This window comes from Poecilia mexicana, unplaced genomic scaffold (assembly GCF_051168715.1).
Source record: "Poecilia mexicana isolate PSO_F unplaced genomic scaffold, ASM5116871v1 scaffold_11, whole genome shotgun sequence".
NCBI lineage: Eukaryota > Metazoa > Chordata > Actinopteri > Cyprinodontiformes > Poeciliidae > Poecilia > Poecilia mexicana.
In genome coordinates, this window is record NW_028263380.1 from 3,644,232 (window position 1) to 3,665,421 (window position 21,190).

General features: G+C 41.4%; 1 protein-coding gene across 1 annotated transcript in view; it reads left to right on the plus strand.

Annotated features, from left to right (window-relative positions):
- The first annotated feature begins 11,008 nt into the window (after window positions 1-11,008).
- arid1ab (AT-rich interaction domain 1Ab) overlaps window positions 11,009-21,190 on the plus strand; it is a 70,463-nt gene continuing 60,281 nt past the window's right edge. The window contains exon 1 of the mRNA XM_014993273.2: window positions 11,009-12,323. Within this exon, the coding sequence (XP_014848759.2) occupies window positions 11,415-12,323 (909 nt within the window). The 5' untranslated portion in view covers window positions 11,009-11,414. The remainder of the gene's footprint in view (window positions 12,324-21,190) is intronic.

A 21,190-nucleotide genomic window follows, 5' to 3' on the forward strand; every position in this document is an offset into this window, starting at 1 on the left:
AACTGACCCCAAAACACACATTTCACTCAAGGAACCAGACACTGTGTGTGTATGATCTGTGTTTATTTTGAGCGAAAGTAGCAGAATAAAATCCACACATTCTAAACTGCATAATGCCACGATGCTGAAGATGGAACGATTTTGCATGTAATGATTCACACGAGCATAAATCAGTACAAACTGTGTCAGGCCACAAAGTGATGGCACTTTGTAGCCTTGCATCAGAATTGCAGGTACCTGTGTCTTCCACAACAATTTTTTTAAACAAGTCTGTAGCAACCACAGCTGCTGGTCCCTTAAAAATATTTCAACGTGTAAATTTGATGTGTTAATACGCGGGAGCTGTGATGAAAAGTGACTTATGTGGCTCACGTTTAGGGCCTCTGAGACGCCCAGGAGACCGATCTTTTCACACAACAAGATGGGATGCATTTCAGCCTACCTGAATCATTTTCTTGTCCCACTTTTTCCAGCCTATTGTTTACTGATGCGCGATTTGTTATGCCTTTCCTCTCCCCTCTTATGGGGGTTAATGTGTGCGCTGTTTCAAGCATGACTGCTCTGGCTCATAACGGGCGAAGGGGACGTAAAACGGAAAAAAGGAAAAGAAGAAGAAAAGGAAAAAAAATGAGATGGCTTTAGCACGGCGGTCTGATGTGAGATAGATGCTGGAGTCTATGATGAAACAGCGAGAAGGATGTGTTTTAAACACCGCCAAAAACCCAGTGAGAGGAAAATGGGAAACAAACTGTATTTGTGCCACATAACCAAACTGTTTGCAAGGTGACAAAAACAGTCAGGGTTGGACAGAAGTAAACCTTGCAACTGGTTTTATTGTTTTCTACATTAGGACGTAAAAAAAAAGAATCCTCTGATGTTTTCCAAGTAAATACCCCTCATCTAACTGACCATGTAATTTTCTCGCACAGTTGAGGAGAAATTATGGCCAACTTGTTCATTAAAATGTGGCTGAGTGACTTTAAAAAGGATGTGGATAGAGTAGAGGGTTCAGTGAGAGCAGCAACGTGTTTAAATACACTGGAAACTGGCAATGTCGTTCACGTTTAGCGTAAACATGTATTTCCTTCATTTGTTTATGCGGCAACTCTCAAAAGTCTCCACATCCCTGCAAAACGAACAAGTTTATGAGACAAGCAAAACAAGATCTAATTTTAAGTTCCATCCAGTCACTTTGGCAAGTTGATGTTAAAACACAGAAATTGAAAAACCACAAAGTGACACTACCGATTAAGAAATGCGTAAAATAACAATAAAATCCTTACATGTTTGCAAACGAGATGCTTTTCCATTAATCATAAATTTGCGCAAATTAAAAGTACAAACATAAATGTGTTTAATGGAAATATGGCAAAAGAAAACTCAATATTCTGGTCATACTAACATAATAACTGACAAAGCTTTGTCAGCTGCACGTCCATGATGTACATTTCTCATTTCATGACATCCTTAAAAGTTTCTCTGTCTGATAAATGTTTCTCTTCTGGAAGCAGCCATGAGAAGATGGGAAGCGCCTGGGTGTCGGCCAAGGAAGGAATTATGGGAAAACCTGTGGTGAGGTTGAATTGGTCGTCTTTGGTCATTCAGATGCATGGACCCCAAATCCATTCTTCACCAACTAAGGGCAGTCCATGACGAGAAGGCCTGATGGTTTTTCTCTTTGTCCGAACCATGAGTACTTCAGCTCTCTCCTCTTTCTCTCTTTCCCATCTCCGTCTTGTCAGCATCCAACAATAACGGCGTGTGCTCTTGAACTGATATTTCGGTGGAATCTGGCCGGGGTGATGTTGAGGTTGCACACTGTGAAATGTTTAAGTCTAAAGTCATTTGATAAATTTAACATGGTGTGCGCCTTACAAGGGTTACAGCGCCTGCAACAGCCTGACGTGGATAGATCTATACTTTCGTGTTGTTTGCTGCACATATCATGTGAATTATGCAGCTGAAATCGAGAGTCAATGGTCCAAGCAACATTTTTTCAATCTGTTATTGTATGTGCAAACTGTGCCTCAGTTCTGCTCTCAGCTGTCAGGAGGAGCTCCTGGTGTAATCTTCTGTTTCTGTGTTCTGCTCATCTTGGTAGTAACAAGGGCTTTGAGTTTCTGCTGCTTTTTCTATCAACACAACATGTTTTTATCCACATAACTGACACTCGGAAAGTATTTTCTGTTTTTTGCCATTCTCTAGAGACAGTCTCACATGAAACCCTGTATGGTTTAGCAGTTTCTCAAACAGACCAGCCCGATTGGCACCAGCAACCATGCTACTTTCAGTCACTCAGAGCTAAAGTCAGAATTCTCAGACTCCCTGATGACATCACACACAATTCTTAATATTTCCATAAAAATGACCATAACAGAAACCTGGTGATATTGTATTACTTCCATGGCAACTTGTTCCAGCTCATCTTGGTTGCGTGGTCTTCAAAAACAAACACTGACCTTAAGAACCTGCCAAGGATTCTCAATGGGATTAAGATCGGGGCTCTGTGAGGGCCACTCCAAAGTCCTTTGGTGTCCCTCCAAAGTGGGAACTGCATTATTAGGGTTGAAAGTCTCTCCCTCCCTTCTCCAAATAAAAGCAACGTCCCTGTGTCCAAAGAGCTCAAGCCGCGTCTCTTCAAACCAAAGATCAGACAAAATACCATGATTCATTCTTTGGCAAACTTTGGTTGATGTTTCAGCACTGGACATTTTCTAGAACACTGAACTCGGCTCAAAATCCTCCACAATGACGAGGCCTCACAACTTTTCTTTTACTGGACATCAAGTCCAGTAGAGGCCAGCTGAGGAACAATCACCATGGTTGTGTGGTTAATTGACTTCTCAGACTTGTCTTGGAATTAATTAAAGCAGCAGAGGGCAAATAGTTTCTGCCTTGTCATTTTTTCAGCGTTCTTGTTACAGTCCAGCACGTCATTGTCATTGGAAACAATATGAGTTTAATAGTAAAGCACATTTCAGCAAAAAGGTAGTTCAAAGTGCTATAAAAACATTATAAATACATCGTATAGTTGTGAAAACCAGCAGCGGATATTACATTCTGTCAAGTAACATCGATAAAATCATCAATACACATCAAATATGTTGGTCAGCGCTCCAGTTATTACAGGTCAAAAGCAACAGGTGGGTTTTTAGTTTTGATTTAAAGGAATTCAGTGATTCAGCTGTTTTGCAGTTTCCTAGAAGTTTCTGCAAGGTTTTAGATGCCTACAAGCATTGACTCACTGCTACATGATTGGCTGATTCACTATGGCCATTACAAGCAATCAGACATTTGTGCCTAAATATGTGGCCGATGAACTATAATCGATTGTCTCCACGACATTCCATTTATTCTTCCCCTGTGGGCATGTGGTTGGAAGGTGAACACACAACGTGTCTGGGAACTAGCTGGATGCCCACTGCACTTCGTAAAGTGGCACTTCCTTCCTCAACACACTCCAGACTATGCGTTGAACTGCTGCCTGGCAACCATCTGGACAGGACCCAACAGCTTTGTGTGTGTGTGAGTGTGAGTGTGTGTGTGTGTGTGTGTGTGTGTGTGTGTGTGTGTGTGTGTGTGTGTGTGTGTGTGTGTGTGTGTTAGCGGGACAGCTTCAGTGTGGGACTGACACTCACGTTTGGCTCTAGCTTGCGCTAACGACAGACTCTTGACGGCCATAAATTCTCGCTGTGTACATTATTGTCAGGTACGGCTTGTGTTTGGCTATTGTGCACGTGGGTGTGCGCCATGCTGGTGTGTCTGAATTCAACAGCACTCTTGTTAGGAAATTCCACGCCACATTATTAGGTAGTCTTGGTGATGGCGTGGCTTCATTCCCAGACTGGATCCCGAGGGATTAATATAAAAGACAAAACTCCCAAAAAATACCCCCCAAAAAATCAGTCACCTGTTCGCTAACTAGAGTGACGTTTTTAACTATCTGAAGCTGAGAAATTAGGACTATCACAAGGCTAACAATTTGCTTTAGATAATTCCTGGGGCCTTTTCACTGTCTTGGCTGGGACAAACATATTCATCAAGATCCAAATTCGAAATTCCTTTCCCTTTCTTTTAATCAAATCCTTCCAATTTAGAAAGGATTCCAGAGCAAAGGGTTGGGAGAGGCAGGGGGCTGTGGAGGAGGGATGGGTGGATGAAGTTCCAGCAGATGCCTTGGTGATGGCAAAGGAAGCTGCAGCACCAAAGCAGAGGGTGATACATCACAGCCATCCTCGCAGGGAGGCGGTGGTGAGGCACAAGTAAACGCTCCTAAATCATCATCCTGGGACAGATGGGGGCTGGGGGGAGGGGCCTGTCACATGACTCCCCCATACCCTACTCCTCCTCCTCCTCCCGCCTCCTCTCCTCCATCAAAACAAACTATCAACGGTCAGGGCAAGGGGACAAATGTGACAGCAGACCAACAACTTGTAAAGGAGCTGCTGTCTTTGTTTGAATGATTGCAAAAACTCAGACATACGGTGGACTATTAGGAGATCGGTAAAAAATTTTTCATCTGGCCTTATATTTATGTTTTTAATCAACAGGTAACAAACACTTCCAGCATCAAGTATTCAGCCTCTTTTTTGTGTGTTTTATCACTCTACAAGCCACAAAAGTGATGATTTATGACAGACCAACACAAAGTGAAGTGGGGTATAACTTTGAATTGGAAGCAAAGTTATTATTCCTTGTGAACAATAATCTGAAAAGTCTGCCATGCTTTATTTCCCCAAAGCAGTACCTATTAAAAACTGATTTTGTGCCAAATAAAATTTCAATTTTATTTTGGGGTTCATTTCTCCAAGCTTTGTGGGACTTCTTCTTGCATTATTTTATGCTAAAGTTCATCAAACTGAGTCAGCTTGGATGGAGAGTATCTTATTTTAGAGTCTTGCCACAGGTTCGCAATTGCTTTAGGTCTGGACTTTGACTGGGCCATCTGACTTTAATCTAAGCCAGTCCATTGTAGTTCCGCCTGTGTGTTTAGAATCAGGGTGATGCTGAGAAGAAAATCAACCCCCATAGCATGCTACTGCCACCACCATGTTTGACAGATGGGACCCAACAAGAGAACAACAGAGCACAAACCATTTTGCATGATGGCCCAAAAAAAAAAAAAAAAAGTTGTGCCATACTCTTTTTATTTGGATTTATCACAGTAAAGTAAGGCAGACTTGATTTTTCTGTCACATCTCAGTTCTGCTCTACTTTGTGGTTGGTCTGACACAAAAAAACAAAAAAAAAAAAATAAAATCCTATAACAACCAGTTTGTTGTTGCGATATGGAAAATTGTGAAAAGTGAGTACTTTTGCAACTCCCAACACGAGGCTTTGATTTCCAGCTCTCAGCTTTGGGAGTGATGTTATTTCGGGCTGCATGGCTGCTGATAAACCGTTAGCAGGAAGGAGAATCGCATAAATAAATGCATGGCCCTCCTTGCTGCATGGGAGGTCTTTAGCATCGTGTTCTTGCACTCCCACTGATATTTAACATATGTACTTTACACTTTTAAATCACTCTGCAGCAGGAAGCCACGCAGACATCTGGAAGAGAAAACAAAAAGCAGCAAAAAACTCTTCTTCTAGGTGAGCTCTGAAAATAAAAGCACATTTTGAAGTCTCTTCCAAAATAAGCCAGAGAACAACAGAGCACAGAAACAAGATTTTTGCTGCTCTTTTTAAATGCATGAAAGGGAGAGGAAAACAGACTGCACCCCTTGATAATAAAGAGCAAGTTTATGCTAAAATGAAAAAAGAAGCTCCCTACCCCCCTCCTCTCTTACGACCTTCTATCTGCTAACACGCACACACAAGCACACACACTCTCCTCCCTTAGCCTATATAAGCAGACAGCAGCTGAGCTGGCCCCCTCCGCCCTGCATTCTCTTCCTTCACTAAACATACAAAAGCTACGTGTGAAGCTTTTAACCACGCCAGAACATTTCTACTGGTTTCTCGGTGCAACTTTTAGGCAAAACGAAAAGATGAGCCGTTTTGTTACTGACAGAGTGAGCGGTGCACGCAGCAAAGCTCTGCAATGTGGAGAGAAAAGGCTGAGCTGAGCAAAGCTGCTGCCTCCCATCCCCCACATTCACATAGCAAAGTTCTACTGCTTTTGCAAGCGGCGGTGCTGCCTTCACGTGCTCCACCGGAGGCTCGGTTTTTGCAGCATTTAGGTGCTCTTGGAGATGAAACGGTCAGCAGCGCGGCTGCAGTTTTCGATGTTCAAAAGTAATAAAAAAAAATAAAAAAAAACAAATAGCACGCGGAGCAATGTGAAATAAGTCACTGAAATCTAAAATAAAACTTGCATCGTAGGCATTTTGGTTTTGTTTCTGTTCAAGTCACACCTTCAAACACTCAGGCTGCTTTTGCTGACAGATGCAAACTTAACATCCCATTTATAAACGCTTATTTGAAATGATCAGAAATTGCAGTTCCCTAAATGATGACTAAATATAAAAGTGGTGAACATGATACTCCCCAAAAAGATCTCTGGCTCTGGCTGACGTGCTTTTTAAAGCTTAAAAAACATTTTAACATTTTAAGCCAATAAAGCTGCAGTATGTGACTTTAATAAAAAATGTTTTTGCATATTTGTTAAAAGTGTCACCATGTCCTGACAGTACTATATGATAATCTGTGAAAAGACCGATATCCTGCACTTCCGCCCAGTGCTGCTATTGCTGTCTGAAGAAATGCACCGCTCCTGGTCAAAAACAACCAATCAGAACCAGGAGGAGGGGCTTAGTGCTGTCAATCATCCTCGTCAAAATGCTGCTAAATGTGCTGATGGCAGAGAAACAACTCACTGTTATAGGAAAACCGTTTATTCAGATAATCTGATTGGTTGTTTCTAGTTAGCACTGAAAGCACTGGGAGAAGGCAAAGGATACCATACTGTCACAACACAGTGACAGTATGGTATATGTCAACAATTATGTGAAAAGAAATATTTTTTACACATTTGCAGTTTCAACACTAATACCTCAAAATTGTTTCACTTAGAATAACTTTTCTGGTTGTGTCTTTTGTGCTTTTTTTTTATAGTAAGTAGTAAATAGATCCAAGGCTTCAAAGCTATGACAGATGACAAATGAAGCAAAGTGACACTGCATAGCTTGCTACATACAGCTCAGCAGTCTTCTGTGAAGATCTATCCAGGCATTCCCAGGTTACATGGGAATGCTTTATTGTCTAAAATGGGTCAATAATTTCAAAAACACCCACATCCACACAGGACCGTTTCTAGAAATGTTTTCACCCACACACAGAAACACCAAGAGCGGAGAACGAACCAAGAAGTGCAACTGTTACTCCTCCAGACCTGTAAGTGGCGCCAAACAAGGTATTTGACATTGTAGCCACAAGGTTAGTGGTAAACGCAACAAGAAAACAAGAATGTTGAACAGCAAAGCGTGTGTGGTGACTTTTGTGTAGAGTGACAACGAAGTCGAGCCTCTTCTCTTCTCATATCGTCATTGTCATTGTTATGTATGATGTGTACAATGCTTTTGAGTTTATAGGTCAGGCTAGACCTTGAGCTAATAGATTCCACAAGAACCAAAAAAAATTGTTGACTTGTTTGACACGGTGATAACTAATGAAGGTCAGTTCTAGCCAGAAACGTTCCTGAGAAATCCATGCCAGCAGGAAGCTGGGGACGACAACATTACGGCTTTTCTGCAAAACCCACAATCAATTTATGAGCAATAAATATGTGATACTACACATCAGAGAAGAGTAATGCAATTCTTTCTTTCCAGCCCAAGAGAGGACATCACATGCAAAGACCCTAAGAAGAAAGAAAGAAATTATCTTAATGGCCGCTAGCATACCAGACTCACCCCTCATCTATTTCTACCATTTTGCGATATCTCCAAATTCCAAACAGCTCACAGAAATGTAATCTGATAAACCTTTAAACCACCATGCTGGTTTTTTGAATATAAATTTGTGGTTATTTACCATGAGAATAATGTATGTAAAAGACAGTAATATGCAAATGTGACAGTTTAACTTTAAGGCAGGTCTATAAAAAAGTTGTCTAAGCTGTGAGTTTTGCTTTGATTTTGACCCATTTCAGATTACCTGTTAGCTTACCAGGCAAGTCGGAGCTTTCAACTTCCTGTCCAGGAATTGTTTTGATTGGTGTGTGTGAATTCTTAGAGATATCTAGGTATAACATCACCTAACCCTGAATTTAACCAATCCGTTTTTCTTTATCTTGTATTGTTTTTTAATTGTGGTAACAATCATCCTTCACTGGACGTTGTTTAGCGTAAGAGTTAGCGTGACTCCTTCATCAGAATTTTCTGAGTTTCAAAACGTGGTTCACATGTGCTGGGTGAGATTTTGTTCATGTTATTAGGCCTCTTGTGTATTCTTTGACTAGCTTTTCGAATGTTTAGTCTGTTTGTCTATTGCGTATTTCTTGTTGTCCACTGTTAATGAGTAAGAATTCTGTGTACCATTTGGGAAATCTCATTCTATGCCCCATTTATCTTAGAGGTCAGTCTTCTAATGTAATTCTTGGAGAACCAGCGGGGCTTGCTCACAGGCCAGGTCAACTATTGTTAACAAGTTTTTATTTTTTATATATTTCAGACACCAAATAATCACACGTCTTACTAGGACATGCGTGCCTTTAAATGGAGTTTAACTGGCATGTCTTTTTTCTTTCTCAGTCTAAAATAAATCGTATTCTATGTCGCAGATCAAGCTATTTAGAAAATACCGACAGCACATGAAGTACACATGAGGGCTGCTGCTAGGAGAGTGCGAGGCAGGCAGGCAGGCAGAGAACATGAAGAAAAGGGGGTGGGGAGGGAGAGACTGCTGAAGAGCTTTAGAATCCTTTTCTGTATCAACCATACAGAGCGAATTTATGCTTCCTCCAAATCTCCTCTCACTCTCACGCGTGCAGAGGGGAGATTTGAGTCTCAGCAAACATTGTGTTGCGCGTTATATTTTGGTGACCCATACACTGTCACTTTTCCACCAGCGCTGTTTCTCTTTTTCTGTCTTCACTTCCTGCTCTATTACTGGCTCGGTACATCCCCCATCCTTCTTTCTGCTCTCTCTCACTCTCTCTCTCGTTCTCTTTTTCTCTCTCTATCACTCTCTCTCACACACACACACACACACCTACACACACACACACACACACATTTCGCAGGCACACATAGGTTGTAATTTCATGCTTTCCTCCACTTTCCTGCGCTGTGCTCACTCCTCTCATTTGCAGCTGCAGACACATGGAGGCAGTCATTTCCACCCATTAGCCCACTCTCATAGAAGATGACACTGTAACCTATTTTGTTTCACTCTTTTCACCACCTAATAAGATAAGATAGTAAGAATCCTGGATGCTCAGTGATTAGATGAATGTAGGCCAGAACACAATCAGCTTCTTTTTTTTCATTCACTCGAAAGGAGCACATATGGTTAACTTTAAGGCAGGATGGTGAAGAAAAAGACATTTAAATTTGTGATTAGCATAAAACTAATATGAAAAAAAGCCTTGCTGTACATAAAACCATTAGTCAGTTTTACATACCAATCATGTGTGTCATGTTTATTTTTTGGGCTTCAGTGATACATATGAAATATTATATTTTTTTTCCCAGGGTGATAAAGATTGGTTGCACAACATTCAACTTAGATGAATTTTTAAAAAGTATGATTTGGATATATGGCCGCTATTCTTAGCAGAACTAGCAGAATTAATTTAAATCAGGCAGTTCCTGGTGAAGAGCGTCCTTTTATGTCAGGCTTTGGTTGGTCCATTTTGAACACATATCTAGAAGTTTCATTTTAGCCTGCTTTATCTGTCCCAAAACAAGATTCAGTGTGGCTCAAAGTGAATCTTGTTCAGTAGGAATCATACTGAAATGTATGGTTCAGTTACACATTTCAACCACCTAGATGTTTATTTCAGACCAAGTTGAAGAATTATGAAGTAATCCTAATTTCTTTAGTGAACTCCCTTTGTGCAGTTAAGCCCCACAGCATGAAACCACCACTACTATGCTTGACAGTTTCTACCATCGCAGTTGCTGAATTTTGGTGACAAATTTGAAGATTAGGACTCTTCCTTTTTACGATGGATACGATACCACCACCAGCATGTTTGACAGTTGGTACACTGATCCTAAGTTTGGCCAATGCAAAGCCTCGCCTTGACTCCTCCAAGCATTCTTCTCGCGATTGTACCAAAATTGCTGAACTTATCTTTGAAGGTTTGTCGAGGACCACGAGATTTCCCCATGTATGCATCTCTATTTTTCTTTCTCAGATCATCTCTGCGTTCTTTGGAATTTGCCATTATTCTGAATTGTCTCCAGTCTAAGTAGTGCTTTCAAACTAATTACTTTTGTGCTGGAGAAGAGAAACTGCCAGCTGCAGTAAATCATCAACACTAACAAAATGATGATATGCCTACAAGTTGCCAAGTTAAAAGAAAATCTGGAACTATTTGTCCAAGTCCATTCGGAAAGCATTCACAGCGCTTCCCCTTTTTCTATGTCTCTACGTTATAGCCTTATTCCAAACTGTATTACATGAATCTCTTTCTTCAAATTTCTACACGCAACTTTATGACAATGTGGGAACTTTTTTTGAGTGCTTTCCAAATTTACAAAACCAATAAATCACATTTACACGAGAATTCATAGCCTTTGCTTAAAACTTTGTTGATAAATTTTTGTTGAGTTGTTCAGAACATGCTAGTTAGAATTCATACTAAATTTACAAATCCAGCTTCAGATTAACTGGCCTATTAACTTTGTTTTTTTAACATCTAATATTTAATGTGATTTTTTTAAAAATGAAAATTACTCAATGTTGATTAACTTTTTCACGAAGGGAACACTTTCCTGAACCGTTTCAGTGAGCCTTCTGCCTCCTGTTTGCTCTATAACAGTGTAAACACGGAAGCCAGCTCGATCCAGATCCAGATCTCGCTCTGTGCTCCACTCCGGGTTTTAGTTTTCTCGCGACAGGTCAGTAAGATGGCTGTGTCTCGCGGAGCCTCGTGCTGGTCTGGTTGATTTCTAGCTCGCGCTCTCGTTCTGTAACAGACCCCCCCACCCCCCTCCAACACACACGCACGCACAGAAAGGCACAGTGACTGGTGTCGGTGAAATTCATTTCCCTGGCTCTGTATTTATACATTCTTTCTTTCACAAACTTTACCCTCTGTGTTTGAAGTTCAAACGCGGTCGCTGTGGATTACCGGACACCGGTGCGACCGGAGGAACAAGGGGGGAATGAACCGGGACGACGGGTATGTTGTTACAAATGTAATTTTATTATTATCCAATGCTTCTTCGGAGTTTAACTGCGAGCGAGTCGCCGTGCTGAAAGAGAGGTAAAGAAAGAGTGGAGGCGAGAGAGAGGGGGATATCATGGCCGCTCAGGTCGCCAGCGTCGCTGCTCTCAACACTAGCCCGCCATCCGAACTCAAAAAGCCGGACCGGGACCCACAGGACGAGTCGGTACCGGGCGAGAAGCAGCATGAAAACAAGGACACGGGACCTGACGCGGGATCTCCGGTTCAGAAGGAGCTGCAGGACGGGAGCGATGATGGGAACACTGGGGGAGGAGGGGATCCTGACATGAAGAACGGCAACGGGAATCTACCCAGGGTAAATAATAACAGCAGCAATCAGAATGATACAGGCGGGCCCGAAGGAAATAACCTGCCCGGGATGGGCCACCACCACCCCGGACCCTTTCCTCCACCTCCTTACGGCTACAACCAGCCCTACAGCCGGGGCCCTTTTCCTCAACATGGCGGACAACAAAGCCCTGGCATGGCAGCTGTATCGGGGCCGGGCATGATGGACCCTTACCCCGCTAACTCACACGAACACGGCTACCACAACAACTACAACAGCTACACCCCGTTCCAAAACAGGACTTCCTACCAGGGCCAGGGATACGGGCCCATGAGCTCCCCGCGGAACAACCAGCCTCCGGCGGCTGGGGGGCAGCCAGGCAAGCAGCAGCAGCAGCAGCCAGCAGGAGGAACCACCGCTATGGCTGCCTCCTACAACAACCAGAGGTACAACATGGGGAACCAGCAGCCTACATCCACGCCAACTTTGAACCAGCTCCTGACATCCCCCAGCTCCGCCAGGAGCTACTCCAACTACCCCCAAGGAGACTACAACAATCAAGAAGGGGCCAACAAGGGAGTAGGAGATATGAGCAGCAGTCAGTTTGGTGGGGTCCATCCGGGTTGGCAACAAAGGACCCACCACCCCTCTCCCATGAGCCCGGGAAACACTGGACAACCAGGCAGCAGGAACCAGGTAAACCCCACCTGCCGCTCTCGCCTCACTTTGACAGGGCAAGTGGTTGAGAAGAGGCAACGTTGAGCTGCATTTTGCATTGGATCAGCCATTGTCTGTAAAGCAAGAGCTCTATAAAATGGCTGCCTCTCTGTTGCTCTCTACACCAGCCCTGCAATGGTTGTTTAAAGGGAGAATCGTGGTGCATATTCCGCGAAAGTCAACGCGGGGTTGTGTGCTCGGTGCGGGGCAGGAGTTTGACTAAGTAGATCAAGAGTTAGCGAGGAGAACTTGTGTGTATTACTGTGTGTGTGTGTGTGCGTGTGAATAGAGGAAGGGATGAGGTGATCTTCCCTCTCAAATCTCCTCTAGCTTTCTGTGTTGACATCAGTGCAGCTCCTGCTGTTTTTTTTCTTTCTTTTTTTACTGTCAGGATATGCGGTCACACCGCTTGTCTGTGATCCTGAGCTCCCCTCTGGAGGGTGTGGAGGGGGACAGGGGGGTAAATAAAGTTGTCTCCGCGGCTGTCAGGGCTACAAACAGGATGCAAATGACAGCGATGACCGTTAAAAAACATTTGCATAATTACACAGGGGGAGAAAAAAATAGATCTAAAAAAAGAGAAAGAAAACCGTTTCTTTTTCAACTAAATCCGTGCGCACTCGGATCAAAATTGCGATCGGTGACCCGCTAATGACTCATCCCGACCGGGGACGCGGCTCGGTCGGACTCGGTTCGGTCGGACTCGGTTCGGCTTCTCCCCGCCGCCTTTCACGTGGCCTCGCTCGCTTTCGAGTTGGCAAAGTGCAGATTGCCTTTGCTTTGGGATTTGAATTATGGAGGTAAAAATCCTGCTGTCAGAGCCAGGAGACAGTTGGTCTTGAGTTGACATGCGAGCTGAGATCTGATTGGCTCCCTGCTCCTCCGCTCTTGGCCATTTATAATTGCCTGTAATGGAAGGGCTGCAGAAAACAGCACCCCCCTCCAACCCTCCTCTCTGCCCTGGTAATGTGTTCCTCCACATTCGTTGGGTCTCATTTGGTGTCTTTTTAGTATCATTTAAACAATATTAAGCCCCCCTTTTATTTTTTTACAACATTAATTGCATATCATATTTATTTAAAAATCTAATGTGGTCGCTAATATTGCCTGCTGTATAAACACTAGAAACGGTAGAAATTGATATGGTTCTATTCATTTGAGCACAATTTTGCCCACTTCCTCCCACTGCAGTAATTTGCATGCTGACTGTAGTGTTGTGAGTCTTGTATTATTTTTGTTTATATTCATGTGTTTAGCTGAACCCTCCCTCTCTCTGCTTCTCTTAGTCATTTCTATCATTTTCAGTGCACTAGGAGTTTCTTGTTTTGTCTGTTTTTTTTTTTTTGTGTGTGTGTGTGTGTGTTTTGTTTTTTTTGCCCCTCCAAGTCCACCGACTCCAGCTCAGCAGATTGGGTAGGTGTGGTCACGTAACCACCGTTTGCAGCGTCGCTCTCCACTGTTTCCAGATCAGGTGTGCAGAAGGAGGCCCACAAGCTCGAATGTCTTCTCCTCCGCCATGTGACACTCGGACTGGCAGCGGTTCTGTTTACAAGCAAACCCCGAGGTGTCAGCCAAGTGTCACAGCTTTCTTTTTCCTTTCTTTCTTTTTTTTAACTGTAGGGTTTTCAATTGCCTAATTTACTTCCACTGGCAGGGTTTCCACGTCCCCAGTGCTTACCTGCACCTCGGCGTGTCTGTGTGGTGTTTTTACTCCACCTCATGTGTCATGGGCCAGTTCACCGTGCTCTGTATAATGTTTAGTTTTTATGTTAGAATATCTGGAGTAAAATTGATGGGGGATTCTGCTCCATTAGGTTATCCTTATATTTACGTCAAAGGCCCTTCTACTCCTTATCCTATTCAACATTTTGTCATGTCACAGCTAGAAACATTAATATATGTTTTGTAATAGAATAAAGTGATGCGTACTTTCAAGATCTTTTACAAAAACTAAACAAATCTGAACAGTGTGGCATGCTTTTGAATTCAAAGCTGAATAGAATTACCCTTTAGTGTGTGTTGGGTTATGTCTCTACCAGCTTTGCACATCTAGAAGCAGACGTTTTTCCTCGTTCTTTGTAACATGACTTGATTGGATTTAGGTCTGTACTTTGTTTAGGCAATATTTTAGTATATGTTCAGATGTCGTGCCAGTGAGAGAAATGGCTTGTGTTTTTTTTTGTTTTTTTTTACAAATAATAGAGAAATCCAAGTACTGCTAAAATTTGATGCCACTTCATTTATTTTTTGCATTTAGTTTAGGTTATTAGTTTATAACAGGGATAACGTGTAAAACACATTAATTAAAGATACCTTGCACTTGATTTAGCTTCAAATAGTTTGTCTCTCTTGACCCATAGCGGATAAGTTAATAAAGCCGTCTATCATAAAACATAAATTGTATAATTCCATATATCCTATTATACAATCACTGTACAAAGTCATAAAATTACAATATATATAGTACTAAATGCCAAACATCTGCTCTGTAATCACTAGTGCCAAAGTTAGTTGTTATTTTTCTATTGGTTTTCTAACTCTTATGAGAGAAGTCCTTAAGATGCGTATAAAGTTTAAGACTTTCATGAAAAAGGAAGTTGGACTCAGAGGTTTTTGTGTTGTTTCTTTCAGTGGTTCTTGGTGCAGTGCCACCACAGGCAAGGAGGAGAACAGGTTTTTCATGCAGCACTGTGTCATACAGTGCTGCATGAAAGAGAGCCACACCAGCTAAAAATGGAACAAATGTTTCAAGTTTGGTTCCCAATTGAATCAAGTATACATATCTCCTTCCTGGTGTTTGTATTCCCATTAAGCCAGTGCCTCTGTCTTCTTGTGCCCACAACATGATGCTTCCACCAACGTATTTCACAGTTGGAGTCATGTCTTTAAGGTGTCAGTTGTCTTCTAAGCACAGTGTGTTGCATCACAAACGGGAAGATTTGGTCTCAAATGACCAGAACATCTTCCTCCACGTTTATTTGGGTTAGGTGGACAGCCATGTCTTGGTACATTAGCAACTCCACCAGACTCATCCTATCTCCAGGTGATTTATTGAACAGAGTTCTGAGGGATGTCCAAAGTGTAGGCCAACCCAACTTTCCAGAACTTTCTCAGTTATAATGCCAATGAGACTAGTCCAGTACAAAAACCTAGCTGTCTACTTTGTTGTACTTAATTTCTAACAATGTAGATGAGGGATTTTTACCGCTTTCCTGAATCACAACAAGGTAAATAGCCTCCACTTACAGTACTGTGCTGCCCTTTTGCATTGCCGGTTAAATGGCTGTAAAGGCATTCAGCTCACAATAATTTAAAGCAGATATGCAAATACTTGGGCTGTGTTCTTGCCAGAAGCGATGACAAACGCTACACTGCGTAATGATTTATTGATTTCCTGGATTGATCAGTCACAAAAATTGTAAGCATTTTAAATGATGTCTTTTGTTCATCATTCAAATCAGTTTGTCTATAAGGTATCAGCTAAAACGTTTTCCAGATCACTGCTTAATGACCAAGACAAAGCAGTGGGCATTTCCCCAAAAATCATCTCTGTAGTTTACAGTTGCGTATTTGCATTTATAACTTTAACTTTGGGAAATGGATTCAGTTTGGAATTATAGTCGAATCAATTTTTTTTTTCCAGTTCCTTTTGCAACTTTATGTTGACAAAAATGTATCAGAGGTCAAGTTTTTGGCTCTTGTATTTCTGTTTGTTTTCACCAACGGTCGCGTCATTATGTTTGTACCGAGAGCAATCGATTCAGCTACACTTGGTTTTCTCTGGTTTTACCAGGCTGGAGTCCTCCACTAATGATTGTGTGGGAGCTGAACTTGTGCTAATTGACGAACAAGGTTGTAAATCAGAAAGAGCTGAAATACAAATAAGCATATTTCATTCAGAAGTATGGTGGTGGCTTCAGATTTTTGCCATTTTGATAACAGTATTGAGGCTGTGTATAGTTTAATTTAAGGGCACTTTTCCAAACTCCTAGTGGCCACTTCCAGTTAAGTCAAGAAAAAAGAAATTGCATGTAGACAACTGAATGAAAACTCAGATAACATTGGAAGCGATGTAGTGTGCATGTAGTATTTTCCAACTGTTTTGAGTTTGCCATTACATGGACATAATTCGCATTGTCTGTAGCAAGTTTCGCTCTGGAGTCCTTTGTCAAACGTTTGCATTTTTGTCTACCCAAAACGGTATTGCAGTGTAAATGAGCGACCAAAACATCGTTACAGTGTAATTAAGATGCCAAAATGCCATTGTGTGCAACATGAGGCCAAAACATTATTACAGTGTAAAGGAGGGGCTAAAACTTTATCATGTAAACTGGATGCCAAAATCCATTTACCGTGTAAATGGGTCCAAAACGTCTTTACCAAAATAAGAGACCAAAACTCAAAAAAAACTTTTGCTTTTGGCCATCCACCAAAAGGTGCCATTGTGGAAACAGAACCCTAGATACATCCCTGCTCCAACACTGATGGTGGCTCTCAAGGACTGGAGTTAAAGACTTTTCCTTTGCAGTGTCTAAACGTTATTGAAGGGGAGGAAAAGAAAGCATCAACTATGTGTGTGGATTGTTGTTTCGTCCTCTTTGTGTGTGCAAGATAGACTGGTGATGTATGCAGGGTGTGTACTCTGCCTCTCGCCCAGTGACTGCTAGAAATGGGGACCAGCCCCCAACATTGGAAGGGTAAATGATTATAGATGATGGATATCATGAACAAAAACTGGAAATCTTTTATTAATTCAGCAAATTTGGAGGATTACCATCCAGTACTCTGCGTGAATAAAGCTTAGTTTATAACCAGTGGGACAATTACACTTGTGGTACTGACATTTGAAGACCAAATGAAAAACTCATTGCTGCCTCTAACTTCTCTGAAGGAATTGTTTCAGAAGTATGGGCCCATAGAGTCAGCTGAAAGAAGACCGATACACTTTTCTATTGCTCTCAAGAACCTAAAATTTGATTGTTTGGAAGTACTTCTGGTTGCGAATGACAGACACTCGTAGTAATCTAGAATTTATTGTGTTATATCATATTACTGTATTTTCTTTTTACCAGAGGCTAGCATTAGTACTGTTACCATAACAACAAATTTTGCTGTACGATAAATTGCCCCAGAAGTTATTGTGGTAACCGATAATATTGTTGTTTTGAGACCATTTTCAATGGCTTCATAATGCAAAGGCACATTCTTAAAGATCAATAAACTATAAGTTCTAATGAACATTTAACACTGGAACTGGAAGACATTCGAAATATCCAAAATAAACTAACAAAACAACAGGAACAACAAATCAAATGAATGACGAAGTCTGTAAACAACAGGCTAGTTGAGACCAAAACATCACAGTGACGACTTGGTCATCCAGCTTTGGTAAAACGAGAGCAAAAAGAGAAGTGATTGAGAATGTTTTAAATGATCATGCGATTAATTGATTTATTGTTTATTGCAACACGCCTGGCTAGCATAACGTGAGAACCTCGTAGCGGTCAATGCCTACTCTGTTAACTCTGTATGATGTCAAGCAGTAAAATCCAGTGTGAGACTCTGGAGTTGCAATGTAAGTTTTTCACATGCGCTAACTACCTTTCAAACACTTCTTGCTTAGATATTCTAGGACACACTCATATTGTATGGGTGACAGAAGCGTAGGATGGTAATTTCACTATTTGAGCCTGTTAAGCTTACTAAAAGGTGGCAGAGGCTGAAATTTAGACGAAGGCAAAAAGGCAGTGTCAATCTCTAGTTTCCCACAGTAACTGTAGATTCGAGTGTTTTCCTACACATCTGAACTGCAGGTGGGGAGGACGCATTATCTTCACAGCTATGATCTTAAACAGTGTTTAAAAACAAACAAAAAAAAAGCTAGTAGAGATGCTGCACAAACTACATCTGGATGTGGGCAGTGCTTCATACCATCCTTTTGTTAGACATAGTGGCTTCAGTTTAAGTGGCGGCTTGTTTTATTTCGACTACAAGTAAGTGCTCCTGGTTGCATTGTGTGCTTTATTAAATGCTTAAGCTTCTCATTCATCAGCATGATTGGCCTTTTAATTGCTGCAGATGTATCTCCTGTAATAATCCCACAGAGGATGTTTTTATTGTGCCTCTCACCTGCCTTGGGCCACGCAATCGATGGATTAATGTGTTAATTGAGTGGCTGCGGAGGGGCTAATATTGTGGGTTTTCATCATGACGGGCACATAAGCGGGTTCCTGACAGACGGCGGTTGTGAGGGTTGTTTAGGATGGCGGTACGCCAGGTGGTTCCCCCGGCCCGACACACGGCGGAGAGTGAGCCGCCAGGGATGCCCCATCCCACATCGAGCATGAACTGAAGCAGCGGTGTACCTGTCAAAGAAATCCCTGCGGTTGAGGATATGAAGGGAAACGGTGAACTCCCTTGGTTCATATGCAACCAAGAGAGGAGTTCTACCACAAAGTGGTTGATTAAGCTTGCAGAAAAACATGTAATGGCAGCTTCATGTGGTTAAATTTGGTTTACCTGATTACAGACCAGGCTCTGGTTTGTCATTTTTAGGGTGCATTCACACCAGACATGTTTAGTCAACTTTAATTGAACTCTGATTAGTTTGTCTGGAAAGTCCAGTTCGTTTGGGAAGACATGAATGAGCAATCAAACTGTGGTCCGTCTGAAAACCTTCGTCTGGGTTCGGATGAAGTGAACTCTGGTGTGGTTCAAATGTACGTGTGAACACCAAGCGGACCGGATACCGCTCCAAAAGCAGGAAACGGACGGTAGTGCAGGGCACTCTGGGTAAATACAACCAAATGAAACATGTTAGTTTAGAACTAGCATGAGAAATAGCTTGTGGTCTTTTGCCAAAGAGAAATCCTACAACCACTAAAATCTGTTTTTGTTTCCATTTTATGAAGAAGGAAGTTGCTCTCAAGTCTTCTTCAGAGGTTTATTTGCTGTTTTCTTCAGTGGTTCTTGGTGCAGCGCCACCACAGGTGAGGGAGGGGAACATATTTTTCCAAAGAGTTTGGTTCATTTGACACAGTGCAGTAAGAAAGAAAAACACAGCAGCTGAAAATGGAAGAAATGTTGAAACCAGTTGTGAAAATAGCCTTAAAATGCTAACAGTTCATTAATTGCTAAATAAATTAATTGATAAAAATAACACTTCTGTGCATGTATATGATCAGTATTTGTAGATCTTCCTGTGGAACGTAACTGCAAATTATTCTCTGAAAATCTGCAGATTCACAGTTTTATTTTATATAAAGAATAAAATATTTTAAAGAAAATTCAGCTTGGGAAGCTGAAATACTCTGTATGGTGGAGAGCAGATGCTCTAGTGACCAAATTACTAGACACGATATTGGCTGACGTTTCCAAAGCAGCCAATCCAGGCGTAGTCGTTTTCCTTGGCGCTGACTCCTCAGAGCGAAGAGAAGATGTTAGCTTCTGTGCTGGTGCTAAGCTGTTTTCTTCTGTGCGTATTAATGTATAGTTAATTAGTGTCTGAACCGTTAAAATAGGCAGTTCTTCATGTTATGGGGGAACCTGTGAAGATATGATCAGGGATCGCTTAATATGGAGGTTTTAGGTAAAGTTTCTGACGGTGAACCTGAAGAGAAGATTTTGGATTCAGCTAATTATTGCTGTATCCCTTTTCTTAGGAAATTTATTGATATTGATTGATAAAGAAATAATTTGAAAAGCTCTATGGAAAATTTTCCTTTTCATTTTTGCTTAATTCTCTTGGCCTAAAAACCAGTTTAGGAGATCAGTTTGTATCCAAGGTCATTGTTTTCTATGAACTGACTCTGACTTTTAATATTAAAGTGACACTGATGAAATGATGGTGGTGTTTTTTTCTTCTCCGGTTCTATCAAGCTTTGATCAGCAAATGCATAATCTCGTGGCTTCTTTAAGAATAATTAACTGTTCTGAATATTTATTTCTGGCTTCCCTTGCCTTGAGTAGTTATTAATTATTCACATTTCAAGGTGAAGTCAAAGTTTTATGGAGAAAAAATAGTGTATAGCAGGACTTTTTGATCAGTTTTTTGAAAAGATATAGAAATTGAAAACCGACTTTTATCATTTTATGTTGGTGGTTTGTGTTAACAGGATTAGCGATGTTAGCATTAGAAGTACAGCAAAGTTCCCCCCAGGAAACCTGCTAAGGCTAAGGGTGCTGCTGCATTTTGTGTTAAAAATGTTAAAAGTTGGCCGGAAATGTAATAACATGACATGTTATTGCATTGAATAAAATTATTGAATTAAAATTGAAAATTGCCTACATCCGTCAAGCTGTAAACATACCAGCAACCTCTGACGCATTTTGTTTCAGTTTTAGTAAATATGACATAAAGTTCCAACCACATAGTTAGATGGAATAACTGTCAAATAAATGAATTAGATCATGTTATAGATTTTTGCTTTAAATGTCTGTATTTTCAGAAGCATGAATCTCCTGTCATGCTTCCATATATTTATTCTAGTAATTGACAAACATTTTCTACAGTATTGTCTCTTTAATGTGCAAAATGATATACGGGCTTAGTAGGAAAACCTAAATAATCTATTCTGCTACTGCAGGTTCAGTTGTCCTGACAACCAGAACAGCATTTTTCCAAATAATCTGTGTCCAGCGAATGCACCACGAAGTTCCAGCAAAACACAAAGAGGAGTTCAGATGTGAAAGAGTTAAAAAGGGGGAAGGTTACTTTCGACTTTTAAGTCTTCACTGCTGAGTAATGATTCTCCACAGGCCACATGGACAGCACGCTGCCTCCTGGCAACTGTGTGTGTGTGTATGTATGTGTGTGAGATACTAGGGTAGTGTTTGCGGAAGAGGGA